At 42.3% G+C, this 18,311-nt stretch overlaps 2 protein-coding genes across 2 annotated transcripts in view; one reads left to right on the top strand and one right to left on the bottom strand.

Moving 5' to 3' along the window:
* The window catches only part of TRIP12 (thyroid hormone receptor interactor 12), a 154,623-nt gene extending 154,037 nt beyond the window's left edge, over window positions 1-586 (bottom strand). Inside the window, exon 1 of the mRNA XM_010837012.1 lies at window positions 544-586. The gene's annotated coding sequence lies outside the window, so the exon portion shown is untranslated. The remainder of the gene's footprint in view (window positions 1-543) is intronic.
* The window catches only part of FBXO36 (F-box protein 36), a 102,508-nt gene continuing 84,216 nt past the window's right edge, over window positions 20-18,311 (top strand). The window contains exon 1 of the mRNA XM_010837021.1: window positions 20-327. Coding sequence (XP_010835323.1) covers window positions 232-327 — 96 coding nt within the window. The 5' untranslated portion in view covers window positions 20-231. The remainder of the gene's footprint in view (window positions 328-18,311) is intronic.

Below are 18,311 nucleotides of genomic sequence, written 5' to 3'. Positions count from 1 at the left end.
TAACAGGAACTAATTCCCCTCCGGGTCACACGGGACCTCAAGGTGGATATTTCACGGCGCAAGAGTTCCTGCTAACCCTTGGATGAAGGGGATAATCATCCCCAAAGCTAGAAACACCCCGCCAGCTCGAAAGTAGGGTTCGGTTTTTTTAAACCACGGCTGTGGCCCCCGTGACCCCAGGCAGGCCCCGCCCCTTCCTGGTTGTCTTAGCGACGGCGGTGGCGTCCCAAGATGGCGTCGTGGCTGCCGGAGACTCTGTTCGAAATTGTAGGACAAGGCCCAGCGCCGAGCAAAGACTATTACCAGTTATTGGTCACCCGGTTCCAGGCAAGTACGAGCCGCGGTTTCCCTTCCTACCAACTTTCCGCCAGCCCCGGCGGAGCCGGAAGGCGAGCCACGCTAGGCCCGAGAGCGACCGGTCGTTAGCCGGAAGCGCCGGGTCCCAGCTCCGAGCCGGGAGATTTCCCCTCGTCACCTCGGCCTCCCGTGCGGGCCTAGTGGCCCGCGTCGTCCCTTGCCCCCAACCCCCAGCCCCGCTCGTACCCGGCAAGCTTGGCCTCCTCACAACGCCTCCCGCTCCTTTCCCGCCACTCGGCGTTCCTACCCGTCGAGTTCCCTCCGCGCGAAAAAAAAAAACAGTCGTCCGCGGCTTGCGTGCAGCCTCTCCGTCAGCGTGGGAAGGAGGGAAAGAAAAGACTCAGCCAAGTGTCCCGAGGAGGAGCCGGCCAGGGAGGGGAGAAGGGAGGATTTCTTTTCCAGGGTAGGGTTTAATTACGGGAGATTTTGTACATCTTATCGCGGGCTTTTACGTATATACCAAGGCCAAGGCCACATCAAAAAAAACTTCCTTGTTTCTGGGAGGAATTGAGCGTTGGAAGCTTTCCCCTTACCTTTTTGGAGCCCCTTCTATCCCATTGGAAAGAGCGGGGCGGGGGTTGGTAAAAAATGTTTCAGCTGCTCTGCGCGTCAGCCCCACCCATAAATGACATCTGCTCTACAACAATAAGACCGCGGATTATGTTATCGCTCGAGTAACCATCGGCCTATTTTTCTGACTACTTGAGCTGTTTAAGGTGGGCTTTTATGAATGATTTATTGTGCCCACGAAACTTACAAGTTCAACTGGGTCTCCACTCGGAACTCGTTTCTGATTTTCTCGCCGAGTTTACTTAACATCTGTCACCGAGATATTCGTGCACCTTGCACTTTTCCTAGATGGTATTTCTGTAAAATGAAATTTAGAATTCTGTATAGCGTACTTATTTTGGTGCATGTATTGACGGTTTCATCAGTTTTTCCAAGAGCCCTTCAATAAACTGACTTTTGTAGCTTCAAGAGCATCTTTTAAAAAAGGAATAATGTGTATTTTTTGTATCTAAGATTTCTAAATATTACATGCGTAATGTCAATATTACAAACGTGATAGCTTGTCGAACTTAAATTTTTCGTTAAACACTTCATAAGAAATGTTTGCACATTGAACTGGGATTTCCTAAAGGCTGAAATTTACTTGTTTTGTGCATTTATTTTAGGATTGACTATTTTCCATTTGCTTTAAAATGTATGAACCTAACAGTTCTTCACATTTAGCATGAATGATTGAACAGTATCATATGTATTCTGACTTCATTTCCTATTTTATCTACTTCAAGTAAGATAGAATGTTCTGATTTTCATTTTGCAGTCATTTCCGTAACTTGTCTTTAAAACTTGTTTTTGAATATTTCTTTTCCTGTTATACTCAGTGTTGTAAGCCTCAACAGACTAAATACTGTTTACCTTTTCTTTTTTTTAGGAAATTACCATAGGAGTCCTCATGGTATTACTTTTCCCCAAGAATGGTTCTGTTGTTGGTGTTCTTCACACTTTACTCCCTGGTCTAACTTGGGCACATGCCTTCCTCCAACTTCTCTCGTGAAATTTTTCTTGGCCCACCCCCCAGTATTATTCTTTTTTTTTCTTTCTTTCTTTCTTTTTCTTTTTATTTTTTTAACACATCAAAAACCCTTGTCTATTTCAGGCCCTATATTTTTTCTGTCTGTTGCTTGTGTATTAAATTCTTTTCAAGTTCTGATCCCTTTATTTTTTTAAAGCAGACCGAGTATATTCAAGTTCTGCCAGTGAGAATTAATCTCAAATCTGATTAATTCACTCTCTTGTTAAAACTTGTTAAAAATAGTAAACCCCAAAAATAGTCTTTTCAGTCAAATGTCTTGAGAATATGTTATTTTCTAACCACATATAATTTTTCTAAGTCTCAACCCAGGAAACTAAACATCCAGTGAGAGATGATCTGACATAAATAAGTACTAAAAGACTAGAATTACAATGTGTTTTGTAAAATGGACTTTTTTCTGGAGTAACTTTTTAAAATTGATTCCTGTGCATTTCTTCTCTCACTTTCTTTCTGCCTTTGTTCCCCAAAATGATGTATATTATCCAAAATATGCTCCAGATTTAGATGGATACTTCTTTTACTGTGATTCCCTTTTTTATTCTTTTTCATTGCTTTTATTTTTGTTTGCTTTAAATCCAAATAGCTGCGCATTTGACATGGATTTAAAGACAGATAGATCTCTCATTAGAGCATCATACCATTGTCATAGTCCAAAATATATAAATATTATACATTAGTATTTCCTTTGTCTTCTTGCTTATACAGTGACATCAAGTACATGCTTGTAGAGACATTCCCAGTTAACAGCTTGATGCCATGATTTTTTTTTTTCTTTCAAAAAAGGAACTTAGAGAATATAGCTTGAGGTTAATATAGCTTAATTCTCAAATCTGATCTTTTTAGTGATGATCCAAAGGCATAGAAAAATCAGTGTCCAGCTATCTAAATCCAAGATTTACCCAAGTATTCCTACTCTAGTTTTAGTAATATATATTATATCGGGTTCTAATCCTTTGAAAACTAGCAGATTTATAGTTAGGGCCAGAAGGAATCTTGAATATAGTTCAGACCAGGGATATTTCACCTAGTTTCTAAGAAAGTCTTATGTTGTGTTTCTGAATGAAGATCCTTCCTTTATTTTAAATCAGCAACTTGTAATTTATTGTGGGGATGCAAAATATAAGAGGATTCCTGCCTTCAAAGAGTTTATCATTTCCTTCAACAAAAATTGAGCACCTTTTATATGCCAGGTACCTTTTTTGATTCAGAGAATCATCAGTGAACCAAAAAAAGTCCCTCTTCTCCTGAAGCGTATAGTCTAGTGGAAAGAATATAGGTAAGTGACTTGTTTTCTATAAACACTCTAATGCTTTAACTTTTGTTTTAAGTACAAAGGAGATTCTTGAGGAATTGCCAAGTTAATGAATAGCTCAAACATTTTAAAATCAATGAGTCCAGCGGAAGCAAAAATCACTTTAGACTATGAGGTGCAGGAGAGCACTATGACAAGTTTTTTGTCTTGAAATTCTATCTTATTTGTTCCCTTGAAATAGAAGTGTTGCTTCAGGTGGTCAGAACTAGTGACTTGGATTTAATGTGACAAATACTGGAAAACTGCTAGAAACACTAACCATGTGCTAAGTAGGTAAGAGTTGGCAGATATGGCCTGTTGCTCCTAAAAACACAGGTGGTTGCCCGAAGAGCACAAGTATATTATAGTCACTCCAGCAGATGAAAGAAGGCTGAAGAATTATAAAATAGATTAGTCTTATTTTATCTATCTCATTAAATCTGAGAACTCCCAAAAAGACACCTGAAGCTAATGTCATCTGGAAAAAAAAAAATCTGAAAACTTACTCCCCCAAAGTGGCAAATATTTTTGACATGCTTTAGAGCTATAGCACTGATAAACTGAGAACTCCTCAGGTCCCATGCCAGTCTGTGATAGGAAGCTGTCATTTCAGTGACTTCTGAAAAAGGAATTAAAACTAGACTTGGTGGCAGTTGTTTGAAAGAGACTTCACAACAAAGAATTGTGCTGCTGACGCTTCAATCCACTGACCAATTTGAGAGATTTAAAATTTAGTACAGTCTAATAAAACTGTCAATCCAAACACCCTTTGACCAGGCATATCCATATCTAGGATTTTATATCCAAAAATGTTTTCCCATGTGTACGAGGATATGTGAGCAAGGACACCCACCAGTGCTCGCCTCAGCAGCATATATACTATCATTGGAAGAACACAGAGATCAGCATGGCCCCTGCACAAGGGTGACACGCAAATTCATGAAGCGTTCCGTTTTTTTTTTTTTGACAGAAAGCAATAAAATTTTGTAAAGCAATTATCCTTCAATAAAAAATAAATCACACCCCCCCAAAAAAAAAAAAAACAAAGAATGTACACCAAAGTAAATACTTGTAAAAATATCTTTCCATAAACTACTATGCAATCTTGGGCCTTCCCAGACGGTCCAGTGGTTAAGACTCCACCCTTCTACTCAAGGGGCAGGGGCTCAATCCTTGGTCTGGGAACTAAGATCCCATATGGCACAAGGCACCCGCAAAACTAAAAAGATGAAAAATATTATGCAGTCTTTTGAAAAAGATGTGCTAAATCTCTTATTTTTTCAGTTGACCAAATAAAATCTTAAGCAAGGAAAGCAGGGTTAAACATCGTACGATCCCATTTTTAAAAAGAGCACCAATAGTTTTTATTTTGTTTTGAGTAAATGCTAGAGGGAAAAGCTAGAGAGCTTCTCTCTCATGGATAGAATTATGGGTTGCTTTTGCTTTCTCCATTACATATTTCTGACAGATCTGCAGTTTTCCTACAGAAATATTTTTATAATCAGAGAAAAACAATAAAGGTTCAAAATGAAGACACAAAGAACCCTTACTCTGAGAAGTTGCCCTCTTCCGTGTATCGTCTTCCTCCTGTTTCACCAGTGCCGCCTTTGAGCCACCTCCCACAGTAAACCATGGGCCACATCAACAACTCTGTCACCAAGATCCTGCTGTGTTGTACTTGGGGTGGGGCTTCACACAGTGCAGAAGTAATGTTTATTCCAGAAATTCAGAGGAGGTGCAAGTTGGGTTAATGGTTGCTTGTAAAATTTTAAGGAGATCTAACTGAAACTCCTGGTCTTATGTTTTTGCTTTCAGGGTAAGCAATAATTACTTTTGAAAAACTAAGGGACAGCCCACCCATGTCTTGTTGGGTGTGTGATTGTACTAACGAGCTATAAAGAGACGTGGAGGGAATTCCCTCTCGGTCCACTGGTTAGGACTCGGTGCTTTCACTGCTGTGTCTGGATTCCATCCCTGGTCAGAGAAGTAACCTGACTAACTAAACTAACCTTCGATGCCCTGGCTGCGAGCATCGAAGCCTAAAAAAAAAAACAAGAGAGAGATGTGGAGAATAAGGCAAAGATGGTTTACTGAAGAGATTTATTTGCCCTCCAGTAAAGCTTAAAGAGGGCTTCCCTGGTAGCTCAGACTGTAAAGAATCTGCCTGTAATGTGGGAGACCCGAGTTCGATCCCTGGATTGGGAAGCTCTCCTGGAGAAGGGAATGGCAACCCACTCCAGTATTCCTGCCTGGAGAATCCCATGGACAGAGGAGCCTGCTGGGCTCCAGTCCGTGGAGTCCACAAAGAGTCGGACATAACTGAGTTATTCACACTTTAAAGCTTAAAGAACGAAATTTCATAAGTAAATTGAAATCATATCAAATAGACATCCAGATTACACATTTTTGGGAACTTGAATGGGATGCACTCAGCTTGATATTATGTTGGTATTTTCCCAGGGGACTCAGGCACCCCTAAATCATGCTCTGCTATAGCCATGCCCCCCTCCACATAAGAGTCACATGAGTGGAGAAGATAAAGCAGAAGCAAGTAAACTTACCCCTTCCTTGGCCTTAGTGGAACTTGCCACTGATGGAACTTCACAGCCATGGTGCCTCCTCTACCCAGTGCCCACCAGCCACCACCAAAACGTTTCTACACAGAAAGAGCTGCTGCTCCTTTTCAAGTCCAAAGTACAGCGGAGTGCTTGCATTCACATGTTTTCCTCCCCCCAATTGCTGAAGACCAGACTCACACTGCTCTTCTTCAGGTACCTGTCAAAGGCCCTCTTCCTCTGCCTGCAAAGATGAACTTTTCCCTTCTCCGCTGCCTTTTAGGACTTTCCACCCAGCCCTGCACAGGGCCCTCATCCAGGAATGTTTGGGTTTTCCCTCCCACTCCTCCTGACAGTAGCACCTGAGGTGAACATACCCTTCCCTGCCCTGCAGGTTCAGCCAGGTGTTCGTACCTCCCACATGATGCCTCTTCTCTTCCTCATATCTGAAACACCAGAGAAATGATCCCCAGCCCAGGACACTTCAGAATGGGCCCCACTCGAGTCGTGAAATTACTTTTAATCAGAGATGTAAATTCCTTTTAATTTTTTTAAGTGGCCTATGGCACTTGTCAGAGGAGAGGGATAATATAATACCAACAAGGTGGTTAGAGTTTTTAAAATAACAATATTCAGTACTTTTATAACCTAGTCTTCAAATGGGCTCCTAAATCCTCACTTCAAAATTACACAAGAACTAGCCGGAGCTTCAGGATCGGCTTCTCCCAGGTAAATCGTTCATTCAGCATCTCTGAGTGCCTCCTCAACCTGGGCAGTTAATTTGGTCTCACCCTCCATTGACCAGGTTTGTCTCCTAATTATATGGGGCAGTAGAGCACTTAATTGGGAGTCACTGAGTCATGGATCCTTTTATTCCTTCTGGTAGCCTGCAAGCCCTCGACCTGGGGCATGACACTTAATTTGTCTCGGCCCCAGTTGCCTCATCAACATAATAAGGTTACTAGTCTAAGAGATCAGTAAGGTTTATTCCATCTCTGAAATGCTGTTCCGTGTGAAAGTAGTGTTTGACCCTAGGAAAAAAGCACTAAAAAAAAAGTTTTTTTTCTTTAAATTAAGCGTGCTTTGCAGATCTTGTATTAGTGGCTTTATGACCTGTTGTAAGTTTCACCTGCCTGAGGTTTCATGTCTTTATCTGTAAAAACGAGCAGTTCATCCCTGGGCTGCTTCACACATCATGGTGAGAACCAAAAAATGTCAAAAGCACTCCGGGCCAGGGTTTCTCAAAGAGAGGTCATGATCAAATAAGACTGGAAAATCCTGGGTTCAGCACAAATCTATTTGCTTTTCTTCTCCAGAATTTCTCAGAGGCTTTCAAATCCTGCTGTGCAACAGGATTTCTCCGAGAGGAAACAGCAGGGCGAGCTTTTCCTACAAGCACGTGACTCCCGAACCCCTTTTCCTCTGAGCGTCGCAGGATCTGAGGTTCTGTGGTTGCTCTTTGGAAAATGCCCAGTGGTAGGCCTGCTGTACAACACCAAAGACTGAAGAAATGTCTGTTGGGCATTTGTGTCGCCTTACCTTCTTCCAGCGCCAAGCCAACCTTCACTTTTCCGTGAAAATGATTGTTGTAACTGGTTAGTCATCTCAGGACTGTGTTACTTTATTTATTCTTCCCATCATCTTATGTTTCCACAGAAATAGCTACTGATGTCTTGATTGGGGTTGTAATGCCTGCGTAGGTTCCATTTGTGCTGAACAAACATCTTTGCAATGCCAAATTTTCAATCTGAAAACATAGTATTTCCTTCCTTTTAGAATTTTTTAGATATACTGAAGTTTGCTCAAAGATTTCTTACAGTGTAGAAATGTTACATATATCTTGTTAACATTCTAGGTGTTTGACTTTTTTTGAGTTAAACTCCTTTTTACAATTGGATTTTCTGTTGTTTTTTGCTCCTAGTAAATTTCCTTTCATCTAGTAACCTTGCTAACTCACTTACTAATTCTGGTAATTTGTGATTCTTTTTTCTTCCAGTTTTATTGAGATATATTTGACATACAGCACTGTATAAGTTTAAGGTGTACAACATAATGATTTAACTGACATACGTTACAAAATGACTCCCACAGTGAGTTTAGAGAATATCCATCTTCTCATATTGATACAACTTCCCTGGTGGCTCAGATGGTAAAGCGTCTGTCCACAATGCAGAAGACCTGGATTCAATCCCTGGTTCGGGAAGATCCCCTGGAGAAGGAAATGGCAATCCACTCCAATACTATTGCCTGGAAAATCCCATGGACAGAGGAGCCTGGTAGACTACAGTCCACGGGGTCACAAAGAGTCGGACACGACTGAGCGACTTCACTTTCACTTTCATATTGATACAAAATAAAAAAGAAAAGGTTTCTTAGGAGAACTCTTAGTATTTACTCTTTTAAAACTTATATATATAACATATAACAGTTTTTAACAGATTAATCATGTTAATCAAGATAAATCAGTACTTATCTCAAACTGGAAATTTCTTCCTTTTGACCACCTTCATCCAGTTCCTCCTTCCTCCAGTTCCCACTTCTAGTAACCACAAGTCTGATCTCTTTTCCTATTAAGTTTGTTTGTTTGTTGAAGTTTAATTGACCTATAATACTCTGTTAATTCCTGATGCACGAAATAGTGATTCCATATTTCTATACATTACAAGCTGATCATGATAAATCTAGTTACCATCTGTCACCATACAATGATATACATGATTATTAACTGTCTTCCCCACTCTGTACATTTCATGCCTGTAGCTCATTTATTTCACAACTGGAAATTTGGACCTCTTAATTTCTCTTATGTATTCCATTCATACTCCCACCTCCTTCCTCTCTGTCAACTCTTAATACCTCCTTGCTCTCTATCTATGACTCTGTTTTGTTATATTTAATTATTTTTCAGATTCCACATATAAGTGAAACCATACAGTATTTGTCTTTTTCTAACTTTTTCCACTTAGCATACTACTCTCTAGGTCCATTCGTGTCACAGATGCAATATTTCATTCTTACATGGCTGAGTAATACTCCATTAGACATATAGACCACATCTTCTTTATCTAGTTCATCTGATGATGGACACTTAGGTTGCTTCCATATTCTGGCTATTGTGAATAATGCTGCAGTGAACAAAGAAGTGCATATATCTTTTCAAATTAGTGTTCTTGTTTTCTTTAGAAAAATACTCGGGAGTGGAATTGCTAGATCAAAGACACTTGCTCCTTGGAAGAAAAGCTATGCCAAACCTAGACAGAATATTAAAAAGCAGAGACATTACTTTGCCTACAAAGATGCATATAGTCAAAGCTATGGTTTTTCCTATAGTCATAAGTGAATGTGAGAGTTGGACCATAAAGAAAGCTGAGCGCTGAAGAACTGATGCTTTTGAACTGTGGTGTTGGAAAAGACTCTTGAGAGTCTCCTTGGACAGTAAGGAGATCCAACCAGTCCATCCTAAAGGAAATCAGTCCTGAATATTCTTTGGAAGGACTGATGTTGACACTGAAGCTCCAGTCCTTTGGCTACCTGATGCGAAGAACTGACCATTGGAAAAGACCCTGATGTTAGGAAAGATTGAAGTCCGGAGGAGAAGGGGATAACAGAGGATGAAGTGGTGGGGTGGCATCACTGACTCGATGGACATGAATTTGAGCAAGCTCCGGAGTTGGTGATGGACAGGGAGGCCTGGTGTGCTGCAGTCCGTGAGGTCACAAAGAGTCGGACATGACTGACCAAGTAAACTGAACTGATGGTAGTTCAGTCCATAAGAAAACCAACCCTGAATATTTATTGGAAGGACTGTTGCTGAAGCTGAAACTCCAGTACTTTGGCCACCCGATGCAAACAGTCAGCTCACTGGGAAAAGGCCCTGATGCTGGGAAAGATTAAAGGCAAAAGAAGAAGGGAGTGGCAGAGGATAAGATGGTTGGATGGTATCACCGACTCTAGATAAATCTTCACAAATTCCAGGAGGTGGTAGAAGACAGAAGAACCTGTCGTGCTACAGTCCATGAGGTCGCAAAGAGTTGGCCTTAGCAATTGAACAACAAATGGTAGTTCTGTTTTTAATTTTTGAGGTACTTTCATCTGTTTTCCATAGTGGCTGCAATCATTTACATTCCCTTCAACAGTGTACAAGGGTTCCCTTTTCTCCACATCCTCACCAACACTTGTTATTTGTTGTGTTTTTGATAACCATTCTGACAAGTGTGAGGTGATATCCCACTGTAGTTTTGATTTGCATTTTCATGATGATCAGTGATGTTGAGTATGTCTACTGACCATCTACATGTCTTTGAGAAATTGTCTGTTTAGACCCTCTGCCCATTTTTTAAATCAGGTTACTTGTTTTTACTGTTGTTGAGTTGTATGAGTTCTTTGTATATTTTGGATATTGACCTCTGATCAGATGTAGTTTGCAAATATCTTCTCCCATTCAGTAGGCAGCCTTTTAGTTTTGTTGATAGATTCCTATGCAAATCTGTTTGACATAATCCTATTTGTTTATTTTTGGTTTTGTTTCCCTTGCCTGAGAAGATAGATCCAAAAAATAATTACCAAGACTCATATCAAAGAATGTGCTGCCTGAAAGAATCTATAATTCTTTTCCACTTTCTGACACATTCATGTCATCTGTGAATAATGACATGCATTTCTTCCTTTCTGATTGTCATGTCTTCTTTATCCTTTCCTTATTGCATTGGCTAAGACTTCCACTAAAACGCTGAAGAGAGATAATACCAGGCATTCTGGTCTTGTTCTGACTTTGGAGGAAGACTTTCAATATTTCACCATAAAGTATGTTGTTTGCTGTAAGTTTTTTAAAACTCAGATAAACTATGTTTCCTTTTATTTCAAGTTTGCCAAAAGTTTCTGTTTTGAATGGATAGTGAATTTTATTTTTAAAAAATCTTTTAGCTGTATAACTAAAATTTGCTGTTTTTCTCCAAATCTGTCTTCAGATCATTATCAGTTGTTTGCTTCCTGGCCGAGGCTCCTGTGCTCAACATTCCTAAGTAACACCTATTGCTTTCCCATGCAGCTGCCCCATTGTTCTTGTTCAGTAGCTGAGTGGTGTCCTACTCTTTGCAAACCCATTGACTGCAGCATGCCAGGCTCCTCTGTCCTTTGCTATCTCCAGGAGTTTGCACAAATTAATGTCCCTTGGGTCGGTGATGCTATCCAGCCATTTCATCCTCTGCGGCCCTCTTCTCCTGCCTTCAGTCTTTTCTAGCATCAGTATCTTTTCCAGTGAGTCAGTTCTTCACATCAGGTGGCCAAAGCATTGGTGCTTCAGCTTCAGCATAGTCCTTCCAATGAATATTCAATCCTTTTGGATTGACTGGTTTGATCTCCTTGCAGTCCAAGGGACTCTCAAGAGTCCTTCGGCACCACAGTTCAAAAGCATCAACTCTTCGGGGCTCACCCTTCCTTATGGTCCAGTTCTCACATCCATACATGACTACTGGAAAAGCCATAGCTTTGTTGATCTTTGTCAGCAAAGTGATGTCTCTGCTTTTTAATATGCTGTCTAGGTTTGTCATAGCTTTTCTTCCAAGGAGCAAGTGTCTTTTGCTGTGTACTTGGCCCCAGTCACCCAGGGGACTTCTGTTGGTCACCCCACATCCAAATCCTGTTCTCTTCTTTAAGTCTCATCTGAAATGTCCACTTGACATTTCAAATCAGTGGGGAAATGGAGAACCATTCTATAATTATCATGACAATTGGCTATCAAATTTGTCACAGAATAGAAACGGTTAACTAAATCCCTATCACCCATTAAAAAATCTGTGCTCCTGCACTATATATTTAAAATTTTTATATGGATTTTAAAACAGTGCTATGCACACAAACATACACTATGAAAGTTCCATACAAAAATAAGACTGGATAGCGTTTTCATTTGGAGGTAGAGTCTGAACATTCTGAACAGCATTCTGAACCTGAAAGCCATAATGGAAAAGAATGGCAAATCAAGTACGTGTGAAATAAAATTTTTTCTTGATGAATGATACTTCAAATTAATGCCTATGGAAATGATACTTCAAATTGCCTATGGAAAGTGTTGGCCACATATTTACCAGGCAAAGGGTTAGTATATCCTGTGTCCAAAGATTTTCAACCCGACAAATTAATAAGAAAAACAGCCTTATGGAGAAATGGGGGCTATGGACAGTCACCTGAAGAAATACCACATGACTAATAAGCATATGAAAAGATGCTTACTAGTAACCTTACTGAGTGATCAAGAAGTTTGAAAACCAGCAGATTCAGATTTTTCCACTGGCAAAAACAAACCATCAGGTTGTCAAGGCTGTAAGAGGTGGCTTCACTGAGTGCCATCAGCTCCAGGACCCGGCCAACAGTACCAGAATGGAGCACCTTCCCCCCCAGAATCTTGCCATCTACAGGGAGGCAGACCAACTACAGAATGTGATCTGTACAGCACAGAGGTGATCTCTCTAGTGAGGAGAGCCTTGCAGGGAATCCCGAGTAGTTGGCAGTGATCAGGGAAGACTTCAGGAGAACTAGACATGTGGCACTAGTAGTAAAGAATCTGCCTGTCAATGCAGGAGATACAGGAGACTTGGCTTGGATCCCCGGGAAGATCCCCTGGAGTAGGAAATGGCAACCCACTCCAGTATTCTTGCCTGGAGAATCCCATAGACAGAGGAGCCTGACGGGCTACAGTCCATGTGCCTCAAAGAGTTGAACACAACTGAGTGACTGAGCACAGATGTGAGCTGAGACCAAGACGAGGTGGGGACAGTCCTGTGGGCCCAGGATGCAAGAGCACAGAGCCTGTCCCCAGGATGGGTGGTGGTCATGCCCTCTTGTAGGCTGTAAAGCTGGCTGGGACCACCGCGAAGCAGCCAGGGAACAGATCAGGAAGTGCCTGGTAAATCTTGAAATAAGACTTGATTCAGCTAGTCAGTGGTTTTCACATTACCTTTTGGTTTTGCAAATAAATGCACTTGGGAGGCTCCACAAGCATTTTATTCCAGTCTCCTCTTTAGGAATATTTTTTGCTAGTTTAAAGCTTGTAAAACCAAAGAAATACTTACACCCTCAAATATTTTGTATACCAAGTTTTATCACCTTAACTGTGCTTCCAAAAGCTAGATGAACATGTTTTGGTGCAGACCACAGAGGAAAGCATCTGTCACTGCTGTAAATACAGTAGAGACTCTTACAAATGTGTCATTGTTTGGGAAGGTGGAGCTCTGACCAACTCTCTGGAGTCCTGCCCATACAAAGCAGGTATAATCAGAGCAGAGTTAGCCTGAAAATCAGGAGAGGCTAAGGAGCACCAGCTCTGCACAGAATCGTCAGACACTGAGAGTTCATAAAAACGCACGAGCCAACTTATTGTAGAGTTTCAACACACAGTAAGTGGTTTTCAGTGCTTTTTGTCTGAATTTGGCATTTGTGATGAGGCAAGAATTTAGTAGATAGTTGTTAATCCCATTCAACTCTGAAACAGAAGACTTTTTAAAAATTTTTTTGACGTGGACCATTTTTAAAGTCTTTATTGAATTTGTTACGGTATTGCTTCTGTTGTTTTTTTATGTGCTGGTGTTTTGACCATGAGGCATGTAGGATCTTAGCTCTCCCAGCAGGACTTAAAGTCACATCACCTGCATTGGAAGGGGAAGTCTTAACCACTGGACCACCGGGGAGGTCCCTGAAACAGAAGTCTTAACTATTCCCACATTTCTGGATTTCCTGGATCCTTTGAATTGAAGAGCACTTTTCTAAAATCAGCCATGTGAATTTTTTTTTTAATGTGATTTCAATTCATTCAACAAATATTTGAGTGCCTCCTGTCCACCAGGTGCTACTGGGCACCGTGCCAAGCACAAAGTATACAATAGAGTGCAAAAGTTCATGTTCTCGGTCCTCATGGAGCTAGATGCTAATGAAATAAACCTTCAAGCCAAATTAAGATGTCAACCAAACAAGATGTCAGCCCTGGTAAGTGCTGTCAAGGGGAGATACCCACGTGCCTGAGGATGTGGCCTGGTCAGGGAGGTCATGGGAGGTGCTCCGGAGGAAGTAAAGCTTGAGCTTTGGTCATGAAGATGGGTGAATGGAAAGAGGAGGGCAGGGAGCAGGTGGCTGGGCCATGCCAGCTTCCAGCTTTGTCCTGATACGGAGAGAACCAGAGCCCTTGATTTTGAAGAGGATGAAGTGGCATACCCTATCCTAGTGATTGCAGGGCACACCTTTTTTTTTGCATCTTCATATCTCCAGAATCAAAGTGTAATTAGCAGTTTTTTCTTTCTGAGCTAGACATAAAATAATGATATATACAACTAGAGTTGATGAAGTATGGTGATCAGGTTTTGCATTTTTAAGAGATTACCCTGGATGTAATGTGGAGAACAGATAAGATTATCTGCATGGATCAGGGTTTTCTTTATATTACAGTAAAATGCAGAAACCTGCTCCTGCTGCTGAGTAACGGTAATTTCACTTTCACCTATACCTCACTGTCTAATTTCAAAGTTCTCCTTTTATCAGAAGAGTTTGTTCTCATTATTAATCTGAAATTATCATAGATCTACATAAAAAAACCCTTTTATTCAATAGATAAATTTAAATTGACAAACATAAAAATCTGTACAGAATGTCCCTTAATAAAAGGGTTTTGGGGGCTTCCCTGGTGGTGCAGTGGTTAAGACCCTGCACTTCCAATGCAGAGGGCATGGGTTCGATCCCTGGTCAGGAAACTAAAATCCCACTTGCCCCCACAGCCAAAAGATAAAGGACAGGGAAGGGGAGTTCTGCTATGGAAAACTATGGTAACTATACTGTTCTAGGTAATAGGGATCCCTTGAGGATTTTTGCAGAGAAGAAATCAAAACTGCTAACAAAACTCTTAACTCTGGCTACAGCAAAAAGAAGTCCTGAGGGAGAGGGAGGAAACCTCATGGGAATGAAAGGAGGGAAGTGGGTGATCAAACTCTTAAAACTCTTGAAACTCCCATTTTCTAGAAGAAGAAGGAAAATGGAGATAAAACTTTTATAACCATCTATAGGACTTTGTGAAGTAAGATATACAAATGATTGACATGATTCCCTTCCCTTCCTTTATCCTAGTAAGCTCCTTTAGTTCCAAGATAAGTCTTTTCTCTTCTGTAAAACCATTTTGTCTCTTTGTTGTTTTTTTGTTTTTTTTTTTAAGGAAGAGATTAGCATTCAAAAGTAAAAAACTGTATACACATTCAGACCCTTTCACACTGCCCTCTGTTTCAGCGGCCGCCCCCAGCCGCTCAGTGACTGGTGCTCCAAGTAAGACACTCTGAAGAACCGAAGAGACAGTTGGATACATTTTTAGTGCTTTAGTATTTTGCTTACTCTTTCAGATTTATTTTTCCCAGTTGGTAGACTTTAAGCAGTGACTAAAGGATCTTAAGTGAAATATAAATTACTCCTCAACATTACCTTTGAATACTGGATTACTTTGTTTTGTTGGTTGTTTCTTGGAGGGAGGTTAGTAACACCAAGCTCCCTCTATTAAAGACACAGCAAACACATCCTCATCATAGTACCCACTGCAGTGTCATATGCCTTTCACATGAGGATTGTGCATTTGAGAGTAATTCTCCCAAAATAGTTAGGTGTGTGTCTGATTTGTGGAGAAATTGGCCATAAAGCCCATGTAGCTATTGGTTATGGATTGAATTATGTTTTCCCCAAAAAAGATACTTTGAGGTCTTAACCCTATTATCTCAAATGGTGACCTTATGTAGAGATTGCAGATGTTACTAGTTAAGTAGGGCAGACCCCAAAGCAGTGTGACCACTGCCTTTATAAAAAGAAGGCAGTGTCATAACCAGGGCAGAACTGGAGTCATGCCTCAAGGAATGCTGAAGGTTGTCAGCAAACCACAGAAGCCAGGAAGAGGTTTCCTCTATAGGCTGCATAAGGGAGCATGGCCCTGCCAATGCTCTGGTTTCAGACTTCTAACCTCCAGAACTGTGAGACAATACATTTCTGTTATTTTAAGCCAGCCAGCTTGTAGCAATTTGTTAACAGCAGTCCTCAGAAACCAACATAGTATATGAGGATATTCATGGCCACTTACTCAACTCACCTGAAATAGGGCAGTGGAAAAATATAGTTGTATGGATCCATCAGGCATTGCATGCCTCATCTTAAGTTGCCATCTGCCGCGCGCGGTCCCCCATCCCTCCCTTTGCCACAGTTAATTGGACCAAGATGGAACCTGTCTTTGGGCCCGTGGCTCCCTTGGCTAACCAGCAGCCATATGACTTGTGTGTGGCCTGGTGTGGAAAAGATTTGAACTAAGAGGCTCAAGGGGATATGATCAGTTAGCTGTAGGGAAGTGAAATAGAAAGGTAAAGAGGAAGCTTGAAAAGGCCACTCTTAACTGTAAGCTACTGGCCAAGAGAGGAGCGGAAAAAAAGACACCCAGAGCAGAAGAGAAAGGACCGTGGGGGTGGGGGGGTGGCACAAAGTAGGGGGCATGGAGCTCAGCTTTGGTGAGTTGGCAACTTGCCTCTCTACACTCATCCTCACTTTTTAATGAAGAGCTCAACTTTGGGAGTTCTCTGATGGCCTAGTGGTTAGGATTCCAGGCTTTCACTCCCGTAGCCAGGGTTCAATCCAGGAAAAAAAAAAAAAAAAACTTTTAGTTGGGCTTAAAGTTGCCTGTCCAGTAAAGTACATGACCCACCATCCTGGAAATTGAGTTGTTGTTGTTCAGTCACTCAGTCACATCCAACTCTTTGTGACCCCACAGACTGCAGCACGCCAGGCTTCCCTATCCTTCACCACCTCCCAGAGCTTGCTCAAACTCACATCCATTGAGTCGGTGATGCCGTCCAACCATCTTGTCTTCTGTCGTCCCCTTCTCTTCCCGCCTTCAGTCTTTCCCACCATCAGGGTCTTTTCCAGTGAGTCAGCTCTTCACATCAGTTGGCAAAAGTATTGGAGCTTCAGCTTCAGCATCAGTCCTTCCAATGAATATTCAAGGTTGGTTTCCTTTAGGATTGACTGGTCTGATCTTGCAGTCCAAGGGACTCTCAAGAGTCTAGGTATGACCTTGAAACTAAGTATTCAGGACTTAGTGTCGGGCAGGAAGAGGGCATGGCCTTTCCATATGGCTGCTGAGAATGAAAGCCAGGGCCAGGGATAGGTGGACAGGGAAGTCAGCTCAGCCCCTGTCTCACCTGGCACAGCAGCCAGGCTTCCCAGAGCACAGGAAATAGCGCTCTCTGCCACTCCACCGTTGCCACATGGTGTCCTTTTGTGTCTCTTCCTTCTTGTGTCTCTTCTCTGCATGCAAGTGTCAGTCAGGTCCTTTGGAGTCCTCCTCTCACAGAAGGCCCTCAGTCTTCATCATGAGGAAGCCTCAGGAGATAATGACAGGCTTCTTGGCAGTTCAGTCTTCAGAGCCTTGAGGGCCCACAAGAGGCCAGGAGGGGAGGGTGTGCAGCTCTAGGCTGGCCTCCCTCCGCAGCAGCAGTCAGTCTGGTCTCCCCTGCTCCTCTCCACAGGGCCTTGGCTGCTGCTAATTCCTCCCTGTCCCTGGGCCTCCGTGTCCTGCTTGATGCTGCCCCTGCCAGGTGACCAGTGCTGGGCCTCAAGTTTGCTTCCTCCAGAGGGAGGACCTCATGTTTTCTTTCAGCCGCTGGTCCCTGTTGGGGAGCTTTTTTCCATTAGACCTCCCCACTGGCCAGACAATCCTGTGTATTGCTCATCCTTGGGTCAGGTGTTGAGTTGACCCTTTTGCCACCAGCATCTGTCTTCCTTCTTGTAGTAACGGTACCCAGATTTTCCTCCGAACCACGCTTCCCTCCTCCTCACTGCACGTGATTTGAATAGCTGGATGCCACATTGTCAATGGCCAGGTGATATGGAGAACCCAGTCCCAGCCAATTAGATGCTTAGACTGTTGAGAAAGGAGCGTTCCCTTCACCTCTGCTGGGAGCTGTAATGATGTCAGCCAGGGCGACAGGGGAAGAAGCAGCCAGGAGGTAAAAGGCAGAGCAAGTATTTGTGGTAGGGTTTGCAGCTCCTGGAGCCTGCTGGTCCCACTGCTGTATAAGCCAGTGAGGTTCTCTTTTTCCCTCAAACCAGTTTGAGAGGATTTTCCATCACCTCAAACTGAAAACGTTCTGACTGGTCCAGGTCAGATGGCCCCTTCAGTCCAGTTGGGAGTGGCTGGGATGGCCAGCCAGGCGTCATCTGTATAGCAAAGTGTCCTAGGGGAAGGACAGCCTCGGAGACAGGAGGCTAGGTGAGATGGGCATTTTGAAGTTCAGCATCTCCAGTGTGAATAAGAGCCTGCAAGGCAAGATCAGGTGGCTATTGTTGTGAGACAAAAGTTAAATTAAAAAAAAAAAAAGTAGCTGTGAAAAGCAGGTGAGCAGATACGTGAAGCCTTCAGGAGCCCTGGCCCATTGGTAACTTAGCTGGCACACTGTGGCTCTGTACGCGAACCTAGACCAGCTGTCTAGTGGACGGCTCCCAA

Source organism: Bison bison, unplaced genomic scaffold, assembly GCF_000754665.1.
Source record: "Bison bison bison isolate TAMUID 2011002044 unplaced genomic scaffold, Bison_UMD1.0 scf7180017864068, whole genome shotgun sequence".
NCBI classification, from domain to species: Eukaryota; Metazoa; Chordata; class Mammalia; order Artiodactyla; family Bovidae; genus Bison; species Bison bison.
The sequence above is the reverse complement of the archived record's forward strand: the minus strand, read 5'-3'. Positions and strand labels throughout refer to the sequence as shown.